The sequence below is a fragment of the Nipponia nippon genome, unplaced genomic scaffold (genome assembly GCF_047370975.1).
Source record: "Nipponia nippon isolate SJK-2023a ecotype South Korea unplaced genomic scaffold, ASM4737097v1 scaffold_10, whole genome shotgun sequence".
In the NCBI taxonomy this organism is placed as follows: Eukaryota; Metazoa; Chordata; class Aves; order Pelecaniformes; family Threskiornithidae; genus Nipponia; species Nipponia nippon.
The window spans coordinates 8,056,727-8,084,085 of NW_028262291.1; the positions used below are offsets into that span (position 1 = coordinate 8,056,727).

The window sequence follows — 27,359 nt, forward strand, 5'->3', positions numbered from 1 at the left end:
GACTTTTAGGTAAAAACTGAGTGGATCAAGACTCGTGAAATTTAATTTCTTAGCTTATGATTCTGTAACATTTCAGTATGAATAAGGTATTGTATAATTTTATTTGCAAATTTCATAAAATACTGTGAAAAGCTCAATAAAGGCCACAGCTTCATCCTCTGTTTTCTCTAATACAACAGTAGTGTGATTCCCCGTCCCCAGTTCTGGGCATGCATTATTATTACATGCCAATTTAAACTTGTTTGCTTCAGTATGTGAGCCAAACTAGAGTTGGTAAGCTTATTCTTAACCCAGTCTCTATAAGCTAGTTATCTCCAAACTGTTTTCCACTTGCTGCCTTGTGTTTTCTTGAAGCAGTTTTTTGACAAAATAAGTATTTCTAGAGTTTGATACAACCACTGGTCTTATCTAATGTTTTAATTCTTACACACCTATATTCTGGGCTCTCAGTGTTCATAAAATTGTGCAAAACCACAGAAAAAAGCGCACAGTTGGTGATCAGGAGAGTATTTTGCACCAGCTACTCCACAAATGACTTCTACTTTGTAAACTAAAGGGAAAGCAATCATTGCACTGGATTTTCTCATACTTGCTTCCTAAAGTTAAAACATATTACTTTCCTGCTATTTCCGCTATTGCGAGAAACCAGCGTACCTTGACTGCAGAAGGATCAAAGCCAGATTTTTCATACATTATAACTTTATCAAGTGAAATTAACTGGAGGGGAAAAAAATTGCACTAACTTCAGAGCTCTGGTCTCTTCCATTACCACCATTTATTTTGTTTCTGCCTTTTTTGCTGTTTACATCTTTCTCCTTCCAGTCTTTCTTCCCCAGTCCTTGAGTCTTACTATCTTGCATTCTCAGTTCATATCAAACTTCAGTTCTCAGTCCGTCTTCAATGTTCCTCCATTTATTCTGTCCCAGTCCAGCCTAGCCTCCTCTCATTTTGTGTTTTCCTCCATTACCTTTTCCCCTTCTGTTCATCTTACTAAGTTTCGGCATAAATTCTTTCTGCTCTAACATCTGCTTTCGTTTCTCAGAGCTAAACATTTTGCAAAGCTCAAAAAGTTTTCCCACAGGGTTGCACTGTACAGGCATCAGCCTGCTTATGTTTCTGTTTAAAAAAAGATAGTTCAGACATCATTTGGTGCTTGGGGAGACAAGAGCCTGAAAAGGATTGGATAGTACCCACAGTGTTTCTATGCAAATGACTATAACATAGCACATTACCTCTTTTTCTTAGTCATGGTGCTATCTGGAAAGTAAAGACAAGTAAAAATAATTAATACCCATCCTACTTGGTGGCATAAATAATCCACTACCCACGAACACAAAATCTTTCTTCTACTTTTTTATGTGCTCACCATTACTTTTTGATGCTTTCCACTATTTAAAAAAAAAAAAAAAATCAGTGCTAAGACACAAAACCACACTGAAAACAAACTGTTAAATACAAGTCTGACCTAACTCCAGAATACTCACCCTGATCCAAGCGCAGTACACAGTGACCATATTTCACTTCACAAAATTAGCTTCCCCCTCCTTCAGCAAAGAGCCACCAAAAGAATGAAACACTGTGTAGAGTACAAGTTACCTCATGGGAACAAACACTGAACAAAGTAGAGGCTTCTCTGTACTTCACTGCGTTATACCACTGCAAAGAGCTTGTGGTTACTAAAAGAAAAAGCACTTACATTCACAGACATCTGATAAATATACAAAACATTAATTTACGAGAAGATATTCTCCTGAGACAGAAAACTATGGTTCCATTGCATGTCCCTTACTTGAGAAGCCGCTAATCTGAGATAGGATAAACCTGCACACTAAGGTCTTTCAAGCCTCTCTGCATTTTGAAGATTCAGATTAAAATCCAGATTAAAAGCATCTCTCCAGTCAGATCAATACATAATAATATTATAACAATTCCAGTGGAGAATTTCCAAGATGCTATAAAATATTAACAAAACAAAGTAGCCCTTTGAGGGAGAAATTTCCTCAGCCTAACTATGTCACTCATAACCTATTTGCTGAACCATTTTCTGGACAGGTTTCCTAATATCCATTTGCTTGCAACAATAAAAGAACAGCTTTCCCCTTGGGTTTGCTCTTTTTTTTATGCAGCAAATGACACACAGAAATCGTAGCCCATAAGCGTAGCTCCTGGCTGCCAAAATTAAAAATTGCACTTTTACATATGACTTACATTTTCAATAGGACACTTATACAAAGCTAAGGACTTTTGATATGCTAAGGACTTTTCCAAGGACTTCCTAATATTTCAAAATCCATGGAAAGCATTAGAAAGTAAGTAAATGCATCCTTATCATTTAGAATAAGAGCCATAGAGACCTTAAAAATTCTTCCACTCGTTATAGTACTGTAACATAAAGAGGATGTATAGAACATAATATGCATAAGCTTCAAAATAAAAAGAAAACAATATAAAACACGATAAACATAGAGATTACAGAAAAGAAAAGGAAATTACACAAAAGGAAAATAACATTTTAGTCACAGTCCATTAAAGTGAATAAATAAGGAAATGTTCCAGTGATATGTTTATATACTTAAAATGACATGAATTCAAGATGACAAATGGCCCAAATGTTTGTCCTCTATAGCTGGAGGATAATAAAGACAGGAAAACAAAACAAAACAAAGCATGTACAGAAAGGAGAATATTCATTGCAAATGACTGAAATATCAGCCTTGTAACTCCCTCCTCCACAGGCCTGAGAAGTCTTTTCATTAGCATACTTCACCGTTAGTGTCACTACACATTTATGAATACTTTGCAACTAAAATTAATGTACGTAACTTAGTCCTAACCACATTTCTTTAAGCACAACCGTGGGCTCTGCAAGCACTTCCCAGCTTCCAGATCCAGACTGCATAGGTGGCCACCATCCCATTCTTCTCTTTCAGACAAACCCAGACATGGTAAGAAGTGTCACACATTCCAGCAGGTTCCTCAGTCTGGACAACCAGAGACCACACCACACACACTGGAGAACGTTCTCGGTCTGCAGTGTAGACAAGACCCTCTATTATCTGTATACAACATGTGAACTTCTGTATTCAGGTAGTCAGTTTATCACGTACATATAAAGGAGGCCATAAGTGTTGGGAATGGGGAGAGTATCCTGATCACCAAACTTTTAAGATTATTTATCAGCTATTGTCCTTTCTTAGCTCTGCTCTTCAGAGGTCTTGGAAAAATTAACACCCTGAACCAACAGCACACAACAAAAATTTCTGAAGTATAATTTGGGAGCAAATGTTCAACAAAGACCTGTTGGGTGGCTCTGTGGAGAGGACAGCATGGCAGCTCTGCCCAAACAGTAAAGATGTGATTTTGCCTTATCAGAACTATTTAAAATGCCATACATGAGAGATGAAAATAAGAGCCAGACCTTAACTGCATAAAAGAAAAAAGCACCTGCTCCTTTGAAAATAAAAACTGGGAAAGTACCAGGGGATTTGTTCAAAGCAATTAGCAATTGTGTTATTATGGGAAACCTGCAATGATGTATAGCTGACTAGATACCAGCTGGACAAGCAGATAAAAGGAATCTTTTTGTTCATGCTAAAGAATGAGAATCTGGAGTCTTGATGCAATGGTATCAGAACAGTTCTTTGTACTTCAGGACTGCAGAAAGCAAACTTCAGAAGCAGAATTAACCCGATGACATCATGAAATCATCATTTCCCTAGGATTTTTGTCACCACTGAGCATGTTTTTATTGATTATGCAAAAGCATGTGATACTTCCTAACATAACCAGATTGGGAGGAGGCTGGATGGCTCAATAACTACACAACATCTCAGTGAATTTAAAAGAAGTCTCTTCCATCAAAAAGAAGAGATTAAATATCTTGCTGCTGATGAGAAGAAGAGATAAGAGCATAGTCTATCCTCATTCGCACAGAAACACTGACTATCCTACATAAATAGAGCATTAACACAGTACACTGACTTAATAAAAAATTGGTACTAACAATCAAAGCATGAATAAAGAAGAAGGTACAAAGCAATTCAATTGTCTGAGAATGACACGAAGCTGTTCCAAAGTAAGAAATAGAAGAAAAAGCCCTAAAGAATTTACTAACTATTAAAGTTCAGGAAAACTGTAGGCTCTCCAAACATAAATTGATTTAAATGGTGAATAATTTATTTTTTCACAGTAAGTATGTTTATAGATCATAGTAAATTCACGTTACTGACACAAGAAACAAAACCTTTGAGATATGATAGTGACGAAGATTTCTTAGAAGACGACAAGGAATGCTTATATCAGAAATATTCTTGGGGAAAAGTAGAATTTTGTCAGAAATCAAACAGCAACACTACATGCTGCGACTACCTCCAAGACAGACAGGAGAAAACCGTTACAGATAGAACGGTAGCAGATCATTATTGTGAAGCTAGTATGCAACTTACCCCGGGAAAAACTTAAAAAGAGCATTTGAAGTTGGCAATGAAAAGAGAAGAATATTAAGACATGAATAAGTAAACCCAGCTCGTGGTATGAGCTGCCTTTACAAGCCATTTGAGGATATTCTAGGAGAAGGTGTTCAGATACAGTGGAAAAAACAGACTCTGGAATCCTGGAATCTCAAAGCAGCTCACTACTGAGCCTGCACTGCGGACCTAAAGCAGACTCCAGCTGGTCTGGGGAACTGGGGGTTAGATACACACATAGAGCCTTCCCTCAGTGCTTTGTGGGCATGTAGTGACTCCCTTAGAGGCCCTAATGACCAGGACCTTCCTCTTCCCCTCAGCTACGATGTTGGCATTGGAATGATACTAAAAAACCTAGAGAAACAAGAAGTCTCAATGAAGTATACAATGCCATTCCTTCCTCCGTCCATAAAGAAATTTTAACTGCAAGTTGTGTGGTATCACCATCTTTCTTGTTCTCTAGCTATCAATAAAGGCGTAAGATGAAAATTTCTAATTTGAAAAATAGAAGCTTATAATCACTGTCAAAACTAAGAAACTTTAGATTGTCTTTAGAATAGTTACCCCTTTTCAGTTAGGTAATAGCTTTGTTTTGTCAATACAGCTGCTGGTATTAACTCATATTCATTGCCTCAGGAAGCTGAGGTGTCCTCTTTTAAGTATGTTACTTGGATTCAGTAAAAGCTATAAAGAAAACTGTTGCTGTAACTTATAAACTACTGTACAACACTCTTGATTCACCGTAGATTGATCGACTCATAAATTGGTTTGCTCCAGCATAATAAGTAGTAGTATAGGTTTGACTTTGACACTCTAAAGTACATCAACAAAGTGGTCTTAGGTTGAACGCGTTTTATTGTGGGGTCTTTGGGGGATGGGAAACACATGAATTTTCTCCCATCATTTATCAGAAGCTTTCTTGTTTTACCTTTCAAAATGACGGATGGTAAAAAAATCCAAAATTTGATTGCTTGAACATTTTTAAATAACACTGCCTAATACAATACGTAATGGTTTTACATTAGGTTTTGGAAGTTAAAAACCACTATGTTTAGACTCTATTTGCAGTATTTGCTGGTACCTGCTAACAGACCTATCAGTTGCAGACAGCATTTTCTCTCCAAATACATAATGATGCATGAAATCCAGGGGGCAAACAGTGTGTTTTTAGGTCACCGATTTGTCACAAGGATATAAAACTGCTGGACAATATAACTGTCTCCTATGCTTTAAGAAAAAAAAAATCACTCTCATGTAAAAACAGCAAGGATATAAATAAACTTGATTTCAGTAAAGGTTTCATGGGATAACTGTCTCATTTCTATAAGGATTTCAAGGAACCGTGACGATTCCCATAGCTACAGTTGATAGAAAAGTTTGATATACAGTGAGTCATGTTGCAGAATGCTGTAGAACTGAAGAATACAGTTACAGAATTTTGTGTAGAGCCCAACGCCTGTAACAGAAGAGGACTGAAAAAAAATCTAAGCTTGGTTTATGCATACACCCAGCTGCACTGACTATTTTAATACCAAGACTTCATGTTCGATAAGAAGTTGTGCAACACACTGGATAGTCAAACGTAAGAGTCAGTTTCTGACGTTCCTTGTCACAAGCATTTCAGGACTCGCTGGTCCATGAGCGTAACTGAAGAATTGTGGTAGAATTGATGTGTTAGGAACAGTAAGCTTAGCAAGCAAAGGTACTCTTGCAGCAGAGCCTCACTAAAGCAGCAGGCTATACAAAAACATTTCCCGTATGAATTATACCAGTACAACTGCACCAATAAAACCTTGCAGAGGTGCCCTCAGGGACCTAAGTCTACACTGAGACTTGCTAGGAGCTATTCTTACTTTGCTACTGAACTGCCTCAGGATTTCAGCAAGTTAATTCAACTTCTCTAAGTGATATTGTTTAGGACCTCCTCAATAAGGTAACAAACTGATGAGTGTTAAGTGTGATTTGCCCTGGAAAACACCCTTTAAAAATACAGTATGTATCAGCTGCCCATAGTAGCAGAAACACTTTTATGCCAGTATAGCCATGTCAACAGAGTAAAACTTTTCCTTCAATAAAAATATCACAGGAAAATGTCTCCATTTACAGACAGTATCATACACAAGAGTTTCCAGGATATGGCTAATAATCACTGCTAGCAATCTGCGCTGGATAGGTTTTCCAAAATGAGGACTTAACTACAGCCCTTGTCAATAGCTGGTGGCAGCTATACAACCAACACTCCTAGACCTGAACGCTGATCTGTCCGTTTCTTCTCCTCAACTTTAATGTTCAATTAAGACAGCCTTAGAGCCTGCTTTCTGTGGCAGACAGCATAAAAGAAATGCAGAATAACCATGAATCAAGCCCTACTATTGAACAGGAAATGATCATACGAGGCTTCCTGGAATGACATATACCCATAAACCCACACTTATATTCAGACACAATGCCCACTCACAGGCACGTATTCATTATCTGTGCTGTTTGTTTCCTTCGGCACAAGAGCGCATTAGGAAGAAGTAACAGATAAACAGAAAAATGCTTGAGCATACACCAATGCAAAACCAGTAGTTTCCCCATTTGTATTTGATTTGCCTACTGTCGGATTAACAACCTTCATTTTCCATCAAACCAAGCACAGAGGGGACATTTTTCTTAGCAAAGGTCAAATCCTAAATTCCTTGAACACCCTAACCTGTTACCAGTGAGTAAGCACTAACTGATCTTGGGTCTGTGCAAATATTAGTTGCTCTCTAGAAGACTAGAAAAAGGCTGAATGAGATTGCTTTTAATAACAGCAAAAACTAACATCCCTGCTTTCTGAATCAGAAATAAATTCAATGCCCTTACAGATGGGTAAAGAAAACTCCTGCTGAAAATCAGCATCATCAGAGACACAAATGATAGAACAAAATGCTATCTACTGGGGCCTTCTAATGAGATACAAACCTGGCAGAGAGATGCTGCACCAATTCCAAAGGACAGCACACATCCATGTTTCTAAGCACGTTCCCTTCAGCCCCGAAGCAAAGAACACAGAATAGCAACAGGGTGATGCTACATCATCTGTGAAGTTGCTCAAACAAGAGGAACAGATTGACGTAGCAGCCAAAATCCTGCTCAACACAAAATAAAGAAAGATCTCACTGAGCAGACAGACAGAATGTTCCAGGCAATAAATTTATAAAGACTATCAAGAAGTCAGCCTGGAAAGGGCAAAAGATTCCCAAAGGGGCATCCCAAAGTCAGATGCCAGTAGAGCAGATGATTCTCACTGTGACACAGCGCGAATCAAAGCGTTAAGGGGATTTTAGGCTTTTGTCAGCCTGACAGAATAAAAATGTATGACTCAAAAAATGCAGCCTGATGTCAATCCAGATATTCAACATTTGTGAGTCAAAATTTAAATGTAAATTTTGAAAATAATCCATAATCTTTATAACACTGTCAAATTAAAATAAAAACAAACCACAACCAGGCCAGAAAGTGATTTAAGCCTGTATATGCATGCTTTTATACCTATATCATACAAAATAAAAATTATTATCATGTTACAAAATATCCCAAGGTACTTTTTAAGATTTTTTTTTTTTAAACCATTAGCTTTACGGTGATATCCAGACTTTTGGCAACTTTAAGATTTGGCGTGAAAGAAACAGTTCTGTTGGTGACAAGTCATTAGTTTATGACTCTTAGATAAAATGCAGCACTTGGCATCACATTTTTTACATGGAAAAACTCATGTGGGCTACTGATTTACAACTCTGTTTATGGTTTAGTGAATGTCTTTATGCTTGTATTTGAGTTTGTGTGGGCAGAAGCATGAAATCTACACTTACCCTTATTTGTAAGAAAATGTATTTATTTAGGTGTCATTCAAATGAAACTGTAGGTCCTTGTAAAAGGTAAAGACAAGACAACTTAACAAATGGCAACACAAAAGAAAAAAAAACAACAGTTGGACAACATAAATTTAATGGCAACATACTAAATTCTCTAAGGTCCTTTGCTTTCAGCCTTCCACAAACTAATGGTTTTATTCCACAAGCAATATTTAAACAGGCTAATACTTACTCCCAAACTGTAATGTTCAGTCACAAAAGAAAGAAGTACCCCGAGCTGGGGATCCCCATAGCATAAGGGAATATATGAGCTGTAAGACAACTGGCAGCTTCCAAACACATCTTAGGATTTAACCTAAATTTGTCACCTGTTTTCTCCCATCAAATCTTTATTTTTTATTATCAAGAGCCTAGTAATTCACAATAACCCTTTCAACTGATACAGCCCCCTTTCTGCCTTGAGTCTTCCTAGTTCTTATGCAGCTTCAAAGGTTCTGAACTGTACCTCACACAGAATTTTGCCCCTTCACGCTGAATTTACTGGGGTGCTCCTTGATAGTAAAGGTTTCCTTTTTTCCATTTATGCCTAAATGCTCCCTACCAAAACTTTCAGCTTTTTTCTTTCTCTTTCCCTGCTACAATCACTCTCTTTATCTCTGACTTTATGTTTCTCAAAGAGCACGTGACAATACTTCGTAAGAACATCATAGAAAAACTCAAAGCAGATAACATCTATGCCTACTTAGTGTTCCAGCACATTTGCTAGGAGCTAGACACAGAGAGATGTCTGCCTAAAAACTTTGAAGAAAAGAAATAGGATCTCTGGTTGTAACAAAAACATATAACTTAAATTAGATGCTTTTTTTCTTATCAAATATGCCAAAATAATAATATGCAAATTTTATTTTCATGTAACACTTGAATTTGAGACACTTCATGCGATACTAGTGGAATATCTTAATCTGTTTCACTTTAATAAAAAACAATTTAACAGCATCCTCAAACTTGCTGAGATTGAAGAAGAAATTAAATCAAATCCCTGACCCTTACCAGCATTTTGCTGGTTTCTAGGCCAGTCTACCTGGATATTACATAGATAAACTGAATTTCTGGAAGTTTTCTACCAATAAGCTGTAAGATCTTAAAACAATGCTCTTCATGTGATAGGTAAAGTTACAAAAAACTTAAAATCCAGGTAGGGCTCCTAGAAGAAAAATTACCAAAATACTTACTTTTTGTGCCTTCTCAGGTAGTCCTCTCATGTAAAAATTTTTGCTTTATTATCTTTGAAATTGAGCTGAGCTACCTGGAATTTGTACTGTATTGAATACAGTGTTAATATTGCCTTTCTTCTGAATCTATCCCAGTGTTTTGCAGGTCAGTAACAAATCCATCACTGCTTCAAATTCTGGAAAATGTCGGCAATAGAAAGACATAGCAATTTTTATGTTATATGTCAATACTACTTTATTCAATTTTACATGTAAGTGAACTGAGGCACACACTAATCACTGAATCTTAGCAAGCAGACCAAAACTGGATTCAAAGAGTGTGACTTCTACTACTCTTCAACATGAAATCCACTAAAAATTACCTTGACGTACATATTCCTTTGCATCACAAGCTTTGACAGTTTTCAGATGCACTTATGTATGAAAATGGCATATGGAGTCAACCTGCACTGGCAAAGAAACAAATTTAAATTCCAGCCCAGTATTATCAGAATATACGAGAACATTTTTACCACATCTAGTCTATCTCATGATCCTGTTACCTTTCATCTTCCATATCTAGAATCCTTTTACTCTAAACCCCAAACTTCTCTCTCCTTAAGGCACAATTCCATTTACATAGATAAAGGCTAATGTGATCAACCAAAACCAGTCTAAATCCAAGGATGGCAGACTTGTAACAAGTTAACACCCGGATAACCCGAAGTCTTTATCTAGCCCTACACAATCAGCCTTACAGATTGACACTAACGCTGAAAAAGTGAATACACACGCCTCACTGCTCTTCCTATATTTATTTAATACCAATTGATGTCACAACCTGTATCTCAAATATCTCCTCTCATGAATTATTCCCCTTCATTAATTCCACACCTTTCATCCTAAGCAGTACAAGCCAGCAGAGGAAGCCTTATTGAAGCCTCCTTGAATGATAGCACTTTGCAGTCTCTCTGTCATCATTGAGCCAATGTATGACTTAAGCAATATATATGGAACTTATAACGGCTTTCTTTAATGGTCAGATGGAGAAACAGAAAATGGCACAGCCTACACGCTGTTACTGCCACATTAGGATTAAAGCTTTATATTCCTGTGCTTCAGAATCCCGAGTATCTCCTAAAGCAAGCATAAAATTATTTCTTACCTCCACAGGCTTTTAATTATTTTCAGACAACTACTCCACGAATTCTTCAACATTCTTGCAAAAAGTTAGATTAAAAGACATCCTGATTTACAGTCTTGCATTTTAAAGGGATACAGACATTTCAAAATCCTATTTCTACCTGAAAATACCCTTTCGCTGATCTCTTTACCGGTACTGACAAAGGCGACTGTGAATAACAGACTACAAGAGAAAACCCCCCACTTTGCTGCTTTGGATTTTTCGTGCTGTTTCTAACATTTGTGCCCAGCTGGCTTCAGTACTTCATTATGCTAAGATTTTTTTTCTAATGACAAAATATAGCACAGCCATAAAAAACTACTGCTAGGCCTCAAGAAAGTTGTGTATTTTTAACTTTTTTAGCTTAAGTTGGCTACTTATTTCAAGCCAGTTGTTTTGCCCTTTAAGGCAAATTTAGTTTCTTTTAGGCTTGGCTACTATTTGCCAAATCCAAGATTCTGACGTAGCTTCAGTTTAAGAATGCCTCCAATGAAACCAGATCCAAAAACTGTTTGAATCGCAACTTTAACCACCTAGATCTACACCCAAATATTTATGGTGAATCTAGACTGTCTTCTATTGCACTAATCAGTACCCTAGCTCAGTCCCAAAATTTATTTGTTTAGAAAGAAGTGTCAGCTGTTACCATACCATCCATCAGCTGTGTCAAGCCCCAAGTAACGAGTATGGTGATGCTCATTATCCTGTTACTAATGTTAGTTTCTATGGCTCATTAAAATTATTTTTAGGTTCATGCCATGCCCTTCTGTGTTTTCTCTGACTATAATTCAGCTTTCTCACTATTTCTATCCCCTGAAAATCTGCTGGAAAGCCAGTTACTAATTATTTAGTTATAAATGACTGGGGAGGGAGACTTAAGCCTCTAGTGTGGCTAGCTGGGTGGCCTTAATTTGTTGCTAATGTTACTGGGCTGTGACACACCGATGTACTCTGGGCAATAGCTCTGAGTGGGCAGAAACATATAGCAGATGATCTCACAGATCTTTTCTGTCTCATTGTGTCATAACTCAGCAATACGCAATTACTGTACAGGACAGGAGCAACACAGGCAGGGCAGCTCAGTGCCTAGGAAGTCTCCACGTCACATCTCATTTATGAGAAAGGCAACGTTTCAAAAGGCTATCCTGCCTTTGAAGAGGTTTGGAAAGAACAGTCACATCCTCTAAAAAATTCTGCGTTGAATTCAGTCTGGAAAGAGAGCAACCCGACAGAAATAGAAGAAAAATACTCTCATCTAGCGCTTTTTTCTTGGAAACTCTAAAATTCTGAACAGAAATAGATAAACCAAAAAAAACATTCTATAGGCATAAGTGGTAATTTAAGGCTTTCTTTTAGGTATCACTAACTTCATTACAATGTGAAATCAGTATTATAAACTTAAGATACTTATTAGGCACCTGTGTTCTATTTATTATCATTATCCTTCAAAAAAACTCCAAGAATAAGTAGGGTGTGGTGTCACTACCTAGCTGTAGAACAAACAAATAATAGTAAAAATTTCGTACCTCCTCCCTGGCAAGATCCATTGCCCTGAAAACACTACCGAATTTTAAAAAAAAAAAAAGTAACAGACTTATGAAAGACATTCTAGTGACCAAGTAATTGTGTTTTTTTTTTCCTAAATGAAGCAACAGACTTTCAAGATTTTTATTTAAAATAAAACAGTTTCAGTAGCACTGATTTCGGGGGGGGGGGGGGGAGGTAACATCGTCTCCAGGAACCTGGGAAAAACAATATAATTATTGACTCCCTGAGATTGCCCTACCCTGGTAGCACTGAAAGCTGTCGCTGCTTTAATTTTTGTTTCACCGCCTTTTGTCGGGGAAGAAGAGGGGTTTGCACAGCTTGAAGCCCGACCCGCTTCCAGCGCCTTCGCTAACCCACACACACAGGCAGGCCGCGGCCCGCCCTCACAGCAAGCGCTGCGCTCGGTACGGCGCTGCACTCGCCGGGCACCGCACCCGGCCCTTCGCGACAAGGGGAACAGCCCCTGACATCGCTGCAGATGAGCCCCCCCCGCCGCCAGGCTGCGCCTAACCCACCCCAGGGCCACCATGAACCGCCCCGCCGGCGCACGGAGGACCGGGGTACCGGTACCCCGACACCCCGACGCCGCCGCAGCCCCCGCTCCCGCCCCTCGCCTCAGGCAGCGGGCGGCGCACGCGCACCGCGCGCCCGACCCGGCGGCGCCTCACGTCGCGCGCCCTTGGCCACGTGACACCCGCCTCCCTCCCCGCCGCTTCCTCCGTAGCGACCGGTGTCGCCGTTCCCCATCTCCAACCGGAAGCGCCGCTCCGGGCCGCCCGGCGGTTCCGCTGCTCTATGGTGAGCCGGAGGTGAGGGGCGGTTAATGGCCGCTACAGGCAGCGCCGCCGTCGCTGGGGGAACGCGGCAATCGGGCACCGGCGTCCCGCCGCAACGGCGGAAGAAAGTCCACGGCAAGGTACCGGGGTAGCCTCCTGCCGCCCGCGGGGGTCGCGGCTGGGCAGCCGGCAGCGGGAGGGGCGGTGCGAGGCGACGGGCCGCGCCGAGCGGCTAGGGAGGAGCGGTCCGCGGCCTAGGGCCGCGCCCGGGCTGCAGAGGGCCCTTCCCGGTGGCTCCCAGCCGCTCTCGGTTGCGGCGGGCCCGCTGATCGCCGCCCGGCCGGCCGGGCAGGCTGGCCCCGGAGGGTTAGGGCCCTCCGCAAGAGCAGGCGGGCTTTCCTGGGGACTCGGGCACGGTTCTCATCAGGCGGCCCTGGCGGGGGCTGTCACCCTTCGGGTGAGGGTCTGCCGCGCAGTGCTGTGCAGCTGCTGAACACCAGCGTAACGTGTTCGGACATGGGCTCGCATCTGCGATTTCAGCGCTGTTCTTTCCCTTCCACTTCTTAAAACCCAGTGCTGCCAGCCTAAGCTGTAGTTTCCTCCATCCTTTGTTTCCACCTGCAGCAGGAACCTAGAAAACCCTTGCTGAGTCTCTGGTAGTGCAGCAGGCTTACTGCGCACCAGTGCTTCGCTGTGCTGATCCTCATCGCTGTCTTCTGCTTTAGGTTGTTGTGTTTGGTGCAGTAAACCCTTAATTCATGATTTCACAGGTGTGAACAGAAGCTTCCATTTAAGTACATGGTTTTTGAAGCTCTCTCCTGTTTCTGCCAAAGAGAAATCAAAGGCAAAAAGTTGCGTGCTCCTTTCAAGGGGAGGAGGAAAGAAATGCCTCTGAAGCTTCTACCAAGAATTCTTACAAATCAAGTGGACGAGATACGTAACTTATGTCACCAGCACACTATCGTTTGAACAAACTGTGGCGGTACACTTGATGTGCTTTCCCTCCGTTTAATATATTGGCATTTCAGGTAGCGTAGTCATCTGTCAGAACAGATGCCTGCCAAAGATAGGAGCGTAATAACTTATTTCCTATAAAACAGAAAATAATTATTTTTTAATTAGAACATCTTCCAAGAGTTCTGACTTCCAATGCATCTGCAAATTTTGAAAATTCAGGTCATCAGTCTTATATTGACCTAATGTGCTTCCTCATTTACACACACATCCCACCTCTCTCAGCAGGAATCAAAAGTACACATTTTAGCATTTGAAGCAAGCTTGGTGCATAGCCTACAACAGACTTCTTTGAATCGAGTTATTCGGTATTTGCTAAATTGCTGTTAAAATGTTAACTCAGCTGCAGTGAGCTTTGATCATAGCAATTCCAGTTACCTTAGTTTGAAAGACAAACTTTGTGCAGGTAACGAAAAAAAGATTAATTCTGAGTATAGCTGGTTTACTAAGATGGTAAAGTTTGACAGATGGTCTTTAAAAGAGAAAAAAAAAAACTCCTCAAGAGTCAGTACCACAGTAAAAGTACATAAACAGGTAAAGGCACTGGAACTTTTATGTAGTAAAACTTAACAGAGCACTCAGTGCTCAGCAGGAATGGAGAATAAGAATCTTTAAAACTTCATTGATATCTAAACTTTACTCCTTATTTGTATTAGTCAGTGCAGATCTGAAGAGCTGCGCAGGGTCAAAACTTCAGGAGAGGTCTTAGTTAACTTAGAATACAGAAATGTCAGTGAAGAAGAGTTCAGATAGCCTAGCAATTTAGGACTGGACTGGTTCTTAAAATACAGGATTTAGGTTTTGACCTGAGAAATCGGTATTAAGTATTAGAATACTTAAGTCTTTCTATTTTCAGATAACTTGCAAAAAACAGAACCAAGTTTGCTTTAATTTCAGAATGACATATACACGCTTTTTTGCAGACTCTGGTGTTTATAACATTGTGCCTCTACATTTGGGACTCTCTTATTCTTGCTTTAATTTAAATGTGAAAGCTGAAGCATTCTTAATAATCGGCTGAGAAAACTTGTTTAACAATAATTGTTCAGTTATACTCAGTTGTATCTTGAATCAGATATAAAATTATACTTTAAAACAAGTTTACTGGCCTGAGTATAGCCCACATATCATTTATATTTGGATCAGTTAAATGACTAGACAATAGCATGTCTGATGCAAGACCTTTAAATTACTGTGCATACAGTTTAATATATGGAAATGTGTTGCATAATTGCTTCAGATATACACATCTGTTTCAGAAAAACTGAAGTATTACAATCGAGGATTTCTGCACTACTCCAGGCAGTGGCTTTTCAGAGTAATTTTTAAAAGTCTATTAACTTCTCATTGTTCTCTGTTAAACTTCTGCACTGCGGCATTCATATTTCCATATATTGGATAAACATACACATTTCATGTCATTAGGTTGTGTGTGATACTGTTTGCTTCTATTTTATTGAGAGTAGCATCCCAGACTTTTTCCATTATACAATTGGCTGTTACTTTTATTGATTAAAAAGCCATATTACGCTGTTCAGTGGTTAGCACAAATAACTGTGTCGTGGTTTAACCCCAGCCAGCAGCTAAGCACCACACAGCTGCTCGCTCACTCCCCCGCAGTGGGATGGGAGGGAGGATAGGAAGGCTAAAAGTGAGAAACAAACTTGTGGATTGAGATAAAAACAGTTTAATATTTTTTTTTTTAAATAGTAAAGAGAAAAAAAAAAAACACAAAGCGAGGAAAATAAAACCCAAGAAAAACAAGCAATGCAAGTGAAAACAATTGCCCACCACCAACTGACCAATGCCCAGCCAGTCCCTGAGCAGCAGCCCCCTCTGCCAACCTCCCCCCTGGTTTTATTGCTCAGCATGATGTCATATGGTATGGAATATCCCTTTGGTAAGTTGGGGTCAGCTGTCCCAGCTGTGTCCCCTCCCAACTTTTTGTGCACCTCCAGCCTACTCACTAATGGGGCAGTCTGAGGAGCAGAAAAGGACTTGACACTGTAAGCACTGTTCAGCAGTAACTAAACCGTCAGCATGGTATCAACACTATTTTCAGTACAAATCCGAAACGTAGCCCCATACAAGTTACCATGAAGAAATTTAACTCTATTCCAGCCAAAACCAGTACACTGTGCTTTTTAATTTGTCTGATTTTGTCTTTGCAGAGTAGTGGGTAGGTGAACATTAAGATCCCAGTCAGGTTATATTCATTGTAATTAAGGTTCTCAGAGGTTTTGAAAGCAAATTCATTCCTTTCTTTTGGTAGAAATTTGTCCTTTATGTTGCAGTAGAAAATAGTGCAAGATGGCTCGACTCTGATATTTTAGGGCCAGCATTGGATTTGCAACAAACTTTGGCAACAAACAAGACCACTCTGCAGTAGCTAGCTTTGTATTTGGTAATTGTGTTTAACTTTAAATAGCTGCCCAATATTTACATCAAAGAGACCTGGCACTCAGTTGGACAGAGCTGCCCACAAAGGCCGCATGACCACAACTGCATACATCTAGAACCACTGATCTTTGTGTATACCACAGGCTGTTTCTTGAAAAGGCTCAGGGTGATTCTCCGTGTGTTGACTTGCACCTGGTGTACATGGGAAGAACACGCAGGAAAGCGCTGTTGGATGCAAGTTGCTAACTGACATCAGACAGCCTGTGCAGCCTACCTTCAGCAGCATTTTTTCCTAGAAACTACTTGGAAACAGGATGGGTGAATTGTTTAGCCAACAGCAGTCTCTTCCTGTGGGCCATCTTCACAACTGATGTTGACTAGCAGGGACTGTGCCAAGAGAGGGTGGCCCCAAGGAAACTGATGACCAGAGCAGGCTGCTGTCTGAACAATTCATCCACCTCGTACCTTGCACCCAGGTTGCTTTTGAGAAAGTAATGCTACTAAACATTTTTAATTGATACTTATTGTAGCTGGGGAAAAAAATGCCTCTGAAAGGAACAAGATGCATGGTTTAATTCCAGAATTAAATTCAGTGTATTTTTAGTCTTATCTAGACTAGAAGGCTATAATTTCTTTACATGTTTTTTAAATAACTTAAACCTAGTCTATCAAGCCTACAGCTAAAGGTTTGCAGCACAAATCTGATTGATTTTAATGCTTTCTCTAGGGTGATCTTCATAGAATCTACTAAAGACTTCAAAGAACTCATTTTAGGCAAAATAAGTGAAATAAGTTCTTCTGGTAAAGTAAAATGGATCCTTGTTCAGTTGGAGTTCAGCTTCAAGCTACCAATGAATGCCATAAGACCTATTATACCCGTCACACTGGCTTCAAGACTAAGCAAGATATATCTTCATCTGACCTACTGTTACTTCAGCTTAGAACTGGAATAACTCTTTCAGAGAACAATACAATCTGCTTCCACCATGCAAAAATTTACATTGAAAGATTTGAAGACTTACAAAAATCATGTTGTGATCCCTTTAATATACACAGAAAACTATCAAAGAAAAACTTACGTGCAATTGACTTAGATGATGCAACTTTTCTAAGTGCCAAGTTTGGAAGACAGTTTGTACCTGGTTGGAAGCTTTGTCCCAAATGTATGCAGATAATAAACGGAAGCGTGGATGTTGAATCTGAAGATCGCCAACGAAGAAAACTTGATTCGGACGTATGTATATGGATCAGTTTTCCCACCTCCCCTAAGTTCTGCAAGCTATTGGGATTAGGCTTCATACAAGTCCTGCATAAAGAATTTTTTTTTTTTTAATAGAAATATGAAAGGGTGTAGTCTTTTAAATGGGTGGGAGGTTGCTATATTTAAACTTTTATTTGCAGGACCTAAAGAAATCCTCTTCCCTAATTAAATATTATGGCCTTTTAAATTCAAATGATTGTGTGTACTAGGGTGACTTAAAACTTGTAAGTTTATGTAAATACCAGGCTGCTGCTGGTATTTTAAGCTGTTACTAAAGCCTTACAAAAAACAAGCTTGTGTGCTTAAAACTGAACACTGCAAAGGTTGCTTCTAAGGATGTTGAGATAAACTGCTAGTTTAGTCTCTTCAGTTTAAAAAAAAAAAAATCCACTTTCTCTAGCAGTTCATTATCAAGTGAACAAGCATTGAAATGAATTAAGTGTACTCTTGTGGTGGTGTCTGAGCTGTGCAGGCCATGGCGTTTGTGCAGGGGCAGTAATGAACCGGTGTGGGAGGGTAATGCTTTAAGTGCTGAGTTTGGAATACAGCTTATACATTGCTGGATGCATTGTTCAAGATGTATGCAGGTAATCAGTTGAAGCGTGGGCAACCAAATCAGCAAGAGCTCATCCATATATGCCCTGTAGCAAAGCAGAACTGCCTTCTAGGAGCTGTTGTCCCTTTCAGCCCATGGGCTGTTGCCCAACTGTATTTTTCAATTACATGTCAGTATGATTAGAAGACTGATAGGGAGTGAAATTTGAAAGCATTGATTAAAACTGCTACTAGAAAGCTTGTATTGTTGAATTTTGAGACTGGTACAGTTCTCCAGTATAAAAAATTTAAGACTTCAGTTGTTTCTCCTGGGAAATCCAGTGCTTAGAGTTCAGCTCAACAATTTACCTAAGTTATTACAATATCCTGGCTTGACTGGACATTTTCTTATGAATTTAGGTTTGTATTTGTAATTAAATGAGATTTTCTGTCTTTGTTCAGGGACGTACAGCTAAGGCTTTAAAGTCTCTACAGTTTGCTAATCCAGGACGACAGACTGAGTTCACTCCTGAGACCAGTAAAAGGGAAAAAAGAAGGCTGCAAACAAAAATTGTATCATTTAATTCAGACAGGTGAGCTGTTTCCTGTATTTACATTATCTTTAACTTTCACTTCAAAATAAAATAGCCTTGATGGTCAGTGTCCCTGTAACACTATAACATTTTCTATATGGATATTTGCATGTTTATGGATTGCTTTTTTAGTTTTGAGGATGTTAAAGCTCACTCTCATTACCGAGATAAACAGAAGATAAGGTGTTAGCATACAGTCCATATTTCAAGTAATTAGAATACAAACAAGTATTTGGTACGGCATGACAATACCACGCTATCATAGATAAAGCTATTAATTTGTGCATAAACTAAAAATCTGATAATAGGCTAAATTTGAATACAGTAAGATCAAGTAGACTACACTTAAAATATTGGAGTTGTCATCTTTCAGTAAACTCAGTAATTATACTTTGTAAACAAAAGTTTGCAAGTTAGGACCTTACCTTCCTTTTAAAAAAGGAAGTTCGTGTCCAGGTTGGACAATACTAGATAACAAATTACAACCTTGTAACATGACTGATTATAAAATCACACTGTCTACAGAGGAAAGATATATGCAGCTGAATTTTGTCTGTCATTTTCCACTACAAGTTTGGACCAATTCAGTCTTGTCGTAGTAGGAGAGTGATAGAAGTCCCAGCTTTAACTAGTCATACAATACGTATTAAAACATGCAAGAAAGATCACATTAAGACCTTTCCCCTGCTCTCCACCTAAGTTTAACTTTACAAGACAGAAACAGACACTAGATGTGCTGTTCACAAACTACACATCCTTTTCCCCTCCATTTGTTTCTTCTACTCAGTTTGGCACAAGTTGCAAACAGGGAAATTTTGGCGAGATGTTAGGAAAACTTTTTCTATGTATGTAATAAAACACTGGATCAAAAGTGTTGTGGCATCTCTGACATCAGAGCTATTCAAAACTCAACTAGATGCAGCCCTAAGCAACCTAATTGGAGTTGACCTGGCTTTGAACAGGGGGTCAGACAAGGTGACTTCAAGAGGTTCCTTCCAAACACGGATTTTCTGTGATTCTGCAGTTTAACAGAACTGTTACAGAGATGGGTAATGATAAAAGCATAAAAAATACTTTTAAATTAGGATGCGCGCACCCTAAATGATTCTACATGACCTCCTTTGAATTACAGCTACACCTTACAAAGGAAAAAGTAAATTAAGGGAGCATTTCACATTATCTGAAAGGTAATCTGAAGTTTACTTCATATAATTAAGAATATTCATAAGTTGTTGAATAAGTGTACTACTGAAGAAATAAAAACTTCCCATTCTTGAAATTATTTCAAAAGCACTATAGTGGAAATACAATTAGGACTGAGAAGTGTTGTCAAATACAGTAACATATATCTTTTAAATTAACATAGTGTTAAAATGAACACCTGAAGAAAGCAAACATCTGTCCACAGCTATTAACAGCTTGGCATCAGAATAGGTGGATTTTTTAACATGGAAATAACTGTTGTTTTTCGTTATACAGGCAAGTTATACCAGCCAAGAGTAAAGTCTACGATAGCCAGGGACTTCTGCTTTACAGTGGGATGGACCTCTGCGATTGTCTTGATGAAGATTGCCTGGGATGTTTCTATGCTTGCCCCAAATGTGGCTCCAACAAGTGTGGAGCTGAATGTCGCTGTGACCGCAAGTGGCTATATGAGCAAATTGAGATAGAAGGAGGAGAAATAATTAGAAATAAGCATGTTGGTTAGTGCATATGCGCATTGTTTATCCTGAGTATGTACTCCATGCTTTGATTAAACACAGCACAGTCATCATTTAGTGGTTTAATGAAAGCCATTGGAATTTATCATGATCCACATGATTAATGTGCTTTTACATTCTTTTTCAGTATGATTATGGAAATATTCTTAATCATACTACTGTCTTTTCATACTTCATTCTACCTGGTACTCAGTCTTGTTAGTCATCCAAGTAAGTTCTCATTGAACAGTTTTTCACTGTATTTAAGTACAAGATGCTAAATTTTCACGTGACATCCTGAACCACTCACCATTTCATATACTGTTTTGTATAGTGTACCATCTCCATGTATCCCTCATTTTTCCTTTTCTGGTTCAGGATCTCATGGTTTTGAATCTGTTTTCTGTGAAACACTCTAAAAGTTCTGGGTGAATTTACATGCAGTATTAATAAAGCTCTCTCCAGGATGTATAGTGAATGCTCTATCTTCTATAGATTATCCCATCTACATCTGATAAATTCAATCCTGTTTGCTTAAATAGAGTCAAAGGCATTTAGGAGTTCAGATCCCATCCAAGTTACCAGGATTTGAGATCAAGTTATTCTTATGGATTCAGGCCTCACTATTAAAGTGTTATTAAACTGTCAAGGCATTGAAAAATATGTTAAAGTATTTATTTATGATACTGTTTTGTTGGTTTCTGTATAACACAGTTGAAATAATTTTGCTGTATTTGTTATCAGTCTGTAATTGGACTGGTACTTCAGCAACCCTCTCCCCTTTTTTTTTTATTTATGCTTGTTTTTAATGTAAATGTTTACATGCAGCTGAAATGAATTTGAGTGTCTGTTCCCAAACTAAGAATATCCAGACTGCTACAAGAAAAACCCCAGCTGAATTGAAATTATGTTTGGTTGATGCAATATCTATCCTCAGAACATAAAAAATTTACAATATAACAAGATTTATGGAAATAAGATTTTCTAATTGAAATCTTAGTAACATCAAGTGTTATTCCATGGTATTTTTGTTGTGTTTTGGATAAATTTCCTACTTCTGTGATAGACTTGGAAGATGTGCATGTTTATTGGGTCACATTTATTCAAGAATACTGTTAATTATTGATTTCTGAAGACTTATTTGATAAAGTTGTATCATCTTGCAATTTGTTCAGAGTATTTTCTTTTCTGATAAGTGTCATGAAGGTTGCAGTGCTAAAATCCAAAGTTATGCTTTGAGTTGTACTGACATCTGCTGGTCCTAGTAAAGTATAAGCATCAACTTATACTACATTTTTGTTAATCTGCTACAAAATTAAACAGACTTTCTTTTTTTAGTCAGAGCATTTGCTGTTCTTCTGTCATTGGCCTTGGATTCCAGCCACATTTGTCACAAGAATCATCCAGTGAGTTTATTTAGGGAGAGCACCGTGCTCTTTACACACAGTACCACAAATGAGTGATAGCCATGGCTTTCCCTTACATGCAGGTGGCATTTAATACGTTTTACTTTGACGACTACAGAGCATGCTTATCCTGACACAGCAATTAATCTTGTGTGCTTGATCCATGTTCGGAACTGTTTCATCTCTTAGGCAACCTTTTGAATTAGATGAAAATATAAATAGATAGCTCCATAAAAGCAAGAGCAGAAAAAGCTGGTCCAATCTTGTAATTTTTATGTATTTATTATTTTTTAAATTAGACCAGAGACAGCAGTACCCATTGTTAATAAACTTAACAGGCTTCTAACTGTTTGATAAATATAACTTATCACGTAAGTCCACAGTTAGACTTTGGATTCAGTAACTGAAGTGAAATGCAAGTCTACCCGTAGCATAAATTGCCTAGAGCATCCCATTATTAGAACTGTATTTCTCCATCTCCATCAAGTCTCTGAAAAGCATAAATAGTCTCTCATTTTACAGACTCACTAGCAATGAGTACTTTCCCAGAGCACTCAAGTTGTTTCCTAACAAAGTGCATAGGACTGCTGTTTGACTAAAAACCTATTCTAAGTACTGGCTACTGTTGATTGCTATAGAAACTACAGGAGACTGAGTTTTTTTGCAGTAGAACAGAGCTTTTTGGTGTTGGTTGTTCACATGTCCTGCTTATATATTTAGGGCATTTCCATTTAGCTGCATTTCCCCAACATGCCTATGTTGTAGCATGTTATGAAGTTCAATAGTATGTTTTTATACACCTCCATGCCCCTCCTCACCTGTTTTTCTGTTAAAAGACATTGTTGCAAGTCACACTTCACCATCTTGCTGGATTTAAAATGCTTACAGCTATGAATTCCTCCATTTTTTTTTCCTGTATGTTTTTATAAACTCCGCATGAACTTATCCCATCATCACAATACACAAACTATTTTATCACCATCTAAAAGTGATTGCATATTGTTCCCAATAGCATATGTAGTTCCCCGTCTTTCAGAATTACACTACAACTAAGCCTGTTAAGCAGTACGTTCTTTTAATATAGCCAGAGGAAACAACTACTTTCCATAAAAGCCAAAGTGCATAAACCAGGTATAATAACCACTTTAAACTCTGCATGCATTAAACAGAAAAGCCAACTGCAGATATACCCCAGTTACCACGTTAAAACTTGCCTTTTGATATTAACTGCAAAAATCAATTCCAAGACAAAGTTTACATATTCAAAAGACAGAAATCAATGACAAAGAATCTGGTTTATGAATAATACATATCCCATGGATCAATTTGAGTTTATTGAACAGAAGCTCCAGATTTGTGATCTCTTAAGTACAGTGTTAAGTACTGTTTTGGTTTCTTTCTCACCCAGAGCAAAATTCACATCAAGTTTAAAACATGGTCGAGTTTAATATCTTCTAAAGTCAGTGAGAGTTCTTCTGTAGACCTTGTGAAAGTTACCACAGAACTTTGGGGTCATATCTGAGACAGGATATGTCCTTTTTTTTCCTCCCCCCTCTTAGCAGACTTGAAAGTTTCAAACTGATGAAACGTGCCCTGGGATGCTTTCTGTTAAATACTCAAATAACAATTGTAAGTATTCAAATAACAATATAGTACGGTCAGGTAATTAACTCAGAGAAGGTGTTATATTAACATTTTCAGCATGTATGCTACTAAAAGGCTTTGGGAGATAGATTATAACCTTAGACACAGCATGAATTTGGTTTTCTGTTCATCAGCCAAGTTCATAACTCTTAGAAACTAACATAAGGAGACTCTAACTTTGGAATCTCTTGGCTGACCGTTCAAGACAATAGAAACAGCAAGAAGTGGGCAGACCTACACAAAAAGCATAAATCCAGAATTCAGAATTAGAGGGAAAAAAAAAAAAGAAAACTGAGGTAAGGTGACTAAACTTTTTTTTTCTCCTGATTTTAGACCTGGTTTAATGTTCTTTTTAGCCTTTTTGTGTAGGTGGTTCCTGTATTAGCCAGAATAGACCAATAGACAACTGCACAAGAGCTCACGCTGAAATCCCACAGTGACATAGCTACACAGAGGTTAAGTGTTCAGGGGGACATCTGTCACTTGTTACGTGACAGAAACAGCTACAACTTGCTGGAATGAGCATTAAAGCCTTTGAGTTCTCCTGGTCTCATGAAAAAGCATAAACATACAATTTCCAGTTTCAATTACTTTGTTTTCCTCTAAAATTAGAGTCACCTTTGTGGTCATATTTTTGTCTTAATAAATGCAGAGTTTCAGCATTTTTCAACTGATTTCTCAGTGGAATATAGGAGGTACAGACATACAGTAACTTGTCCCACATGATCCAGATAATTTTTCCCAGTAATTCTTCAGCAAACATTCTTAAAGTTTTATTCACCTTTATACTGACTTCTAACCAGTCAATATCATACTAAGGACAACTTTATTTAAACAGGCTAAACAGTTCTCTCCAACTTTAAGTTACACATGCTTTTAAATCCTACTAATAGTATAGAAACAGCTTATTAGAAGGATTATATTTGTATTTAAAGATCTTTAATTAAAAGGTGCATCTCATATTTACCAATGTGAAAGCCATAACCAGAACTATTCTTATATTCATTCACTGCAATTATTACACTTCAAATTAACACTTCTTCTCTGAGCACATGTTAAAAAATATTGTAGGAAGGTATTAATGATTGCAAGTAAACTGCCAGGTTCATTCTTCAGCGTTTTGTTCAAAACTCATTATCCTGCTCTGAAATAAAAGATTTACATTTTAAAAGTTTCTCATACCCAGCAGAGGGCATCAGCTTACTGCAAACCTGACCATGAACTTCTGGTGCACCTCGGAGCAATGCATCCCAGTCAGCTGAGCAGAGGGGATTTCATTATGGGACAGATTCAGGAATCAAGCCCAAGACAAGAGATGCATTACTCACATCTGTGAGGGTGAAATACAGTGGACTCAAGTACAAGAAGATTAGCACTTAATTTTAAGAGAAATGGATTTTCTCTTTATGGTCTTTATAAAAGCTTCTCACCCACCCCCTTCCCCCAAATACCTTGCCAATTGTTAGTTCTTTAAGTAGAGATCAACACAATTCTTTATAGACACATTTACGATTTACAGTGTTCACTCTGAAACCTTGGTTTAAAGCTTCTACCTGAGGATCCCCTTAGAAATTCAGTATTAGGTAGCCAAGAAACCCACTCACAACAGGGTCCTGCACTCATTAGGAAAGCAGGAGACTTCCCGACATCCACACTGGTGCTACCGCCAGCATGCAACACACAGCTGAAGAACCCCACATGTCCTGTTTGCCAGACAAACAGATAAAATACTCTTGACAGCATTTTACCAGAGTAGTTACAGTAGCAAGCAGAAGAAGCCTGGCGTAAGCTGTGGTAGGCCAGGGTGGTGAAAGACAAGAGGGGCAGCTGGGGATGGGAAAGTTTCCCTGGGTCTCCTACTAAGTAGTGAGAAAATTGCCCTAATTCTTCTCGTCTTCCCCCAGCTTCTTTTGGCAGCCCTTCACATGTATTCACCAGCAAATTAAATCTGTATAGCACACTAAACGACTTGCCCTTCTAGCCTCTAGTTAGGGCTGTATTAACAACTAGAGTGCAATAAACTCAGTTCTCCATCTGGCCCACAGGTGACAGCACTATCTACTATGACCTCCTAAGAGTAAAGAGTGATTTAGTCCATGCAGAGCCTAAGACAGCAACCAGAAATAAAAGCAATTCTCTTCTGTCATCTTCTGATTTTCTCCTTGTCATTCTTCCGTTTGTTCTTGCATTTTAATTGATAGTTCTACCTATTTTAAATTGTTCACTTTAGTTCCTGAATTAATACCATGAAGCAGACATTAATTTACATATTACAAAAAAAACACCAAACCAAAACAGTCCCAGCAAGCACCAGCCAAGCATCCCAGGTGAGCCACTTAACAGAACCATCAGAACTTAAAAACTTCTCAAAGATAAATCACTGTGAGCCTACTCAACTCACAGTTCTTAAGGCCACATAAATCATCTAAGAAACTGGAACTAGGCATCAAAGTATGTTCTCCAGAGCCCAGCCCAGACAGATTACAATGTTTGTTTCTTCTCCAATGTATATGTAATGACTACAGAGCTATTCCAGTAACACAACTACTTTGCTTAAAGGTAGAAGATCAGATTTTACTAACTTTCAGTAGCAAAGTAACTTTCCTAAATTCAGTATTTCTCATTGTAGTTCATGGTTCCAAGGAGTACCTGATAATCCAGACGTATTCAAGAGAATGAGTTTTCTCTTCATTTTCTATTGCAAACGTGTAATACAAAAAAAAATCCCCACCACCAAACCTCTAAGCTTCCCTTTTTACCTTCTGTTTTATAACACAGTAGTGCTCTGGCAGGTGACTCCCTTGGCCGTTTCCAATCAGATGGGCTGGAGCCTGCCAGCTGATTTCAATGTTGCTGCAATCTTTCTCCTGACAACCAGTTCTTCTCAATACGTATTAATTAGAGTGATTATATTTCAGCTTAGTTTTCAGTTATTATCTTTGTGCTGCTTCCTGGGAGTTTCGGCTCAATCTCTAAGAAAAGAGAAAAAATCAGAGTTGTTACTCTGCTAAATACACTTGTGTAGTATGCCTAACCTCAAGCCAGATTCCTTAAATTGTACAGGCTCCTCAGATCATTACTGAGGGGGCCCCAAATCTCAGCTACACTGTTCTATCAAGCCAGTTTGTCTATGTTTTTCATTAGCAATAGCAAGTTGTTCTGTCTCAGTAGTGAGGTCGTATTAACAGTCCTGTTGACTTCAGTGAAATTACTTAGGTGGGTAAGCAGGCCAAGCAAATAGATGGGTTCTGCCCAAGTGTAATGTGTCGTGATAAAGTGCTGAAGCTGGCAGGACTGGTCAGACAAAGACACCGTTCGCCCTCACCTGTTGTGTATGCCTTTGTGCTGACACAGGGGTAGAGGCTGTGCCCGAGATCTCGTGATCTTAAGAAACCACTGTAGAAGGCAGCTACGGAGCAACCACCAGTGTACACCTAAAATAAAATCTCCTTCTGTCCCACAATAAAATGTTTGGGTAACCTTTACAGGATTGTTCCCTAAAGACCAGATCCAGAGAAGCCTGAAGTCCTTACGAAATGTTAAAAGTGCCAAATGCCTGGATCTGGACTTACTTAAATTTGGGCTTCCCATTGGAGTTCAGAGTCAGGCTTGGCGATGGGGACAAGACAGCCAAACACGGCGAGGTAGAATAGATGACTTTTTATATGCTTTGTGTTGGATGTGGTCATAATAAACTAGCTGGGTAGAAAGCACAGTCATTAACTTACACTAATGAAAGTTGGTTATATCTCTAGGCAAACCCCGAATTCTGTTTTTCTCA

At 38.8% G+C, this 27,359-nt stretch overlaps 1 protein-coding gene across 5 annotated transcripts; it reads left to right on the plus strand.

Annotated features, from left to right (window-relative positions):
• The first annotated feature begins 12,945 nt into the window (after positions 1-12,945).
• Positions 12,946-21,874, plus strand: ARL14EP (ARF like GTPase 14 effector protein). Of its 5 annotated transcripts, none has more exons than XM_087743639.1 (5): positions 12,950-13,166; positions 13,797-14,054; positions 17,168-17,674; positions 18,698-18,828; positions 20,308-21,874. In XM_087743639.1, exons 3-5 carry the CDS (start codon positions 17,252-17,254, stop codon positions 20,534-20,536), a joined length of 783 nt encoding a protein of 260 aa, XP_087599765.1. In that variant the 5' UTR covers positions 12,950-13,166; positions 13,797-14,054; positions 17,168-17,251; the 3' UTR covers positions 20,537-21,874. The 5 variants fall into 5 exon arrangements, with proteins under 5 accessions (XP_087599802.1, XP_087599765.1, XP_087599782.1 ...); XM_087743656.1 differs by having other exon boundaries at positions 13,797-14,008; XM_087743676.1 differs by lacking the exon at positions 13,797-14,054 and having other exon boundaries at positions 12,946-13,048.
• The last annotated feature ends 5,485 nt before the right edge of the window (positions 21,875-27,359 follow it).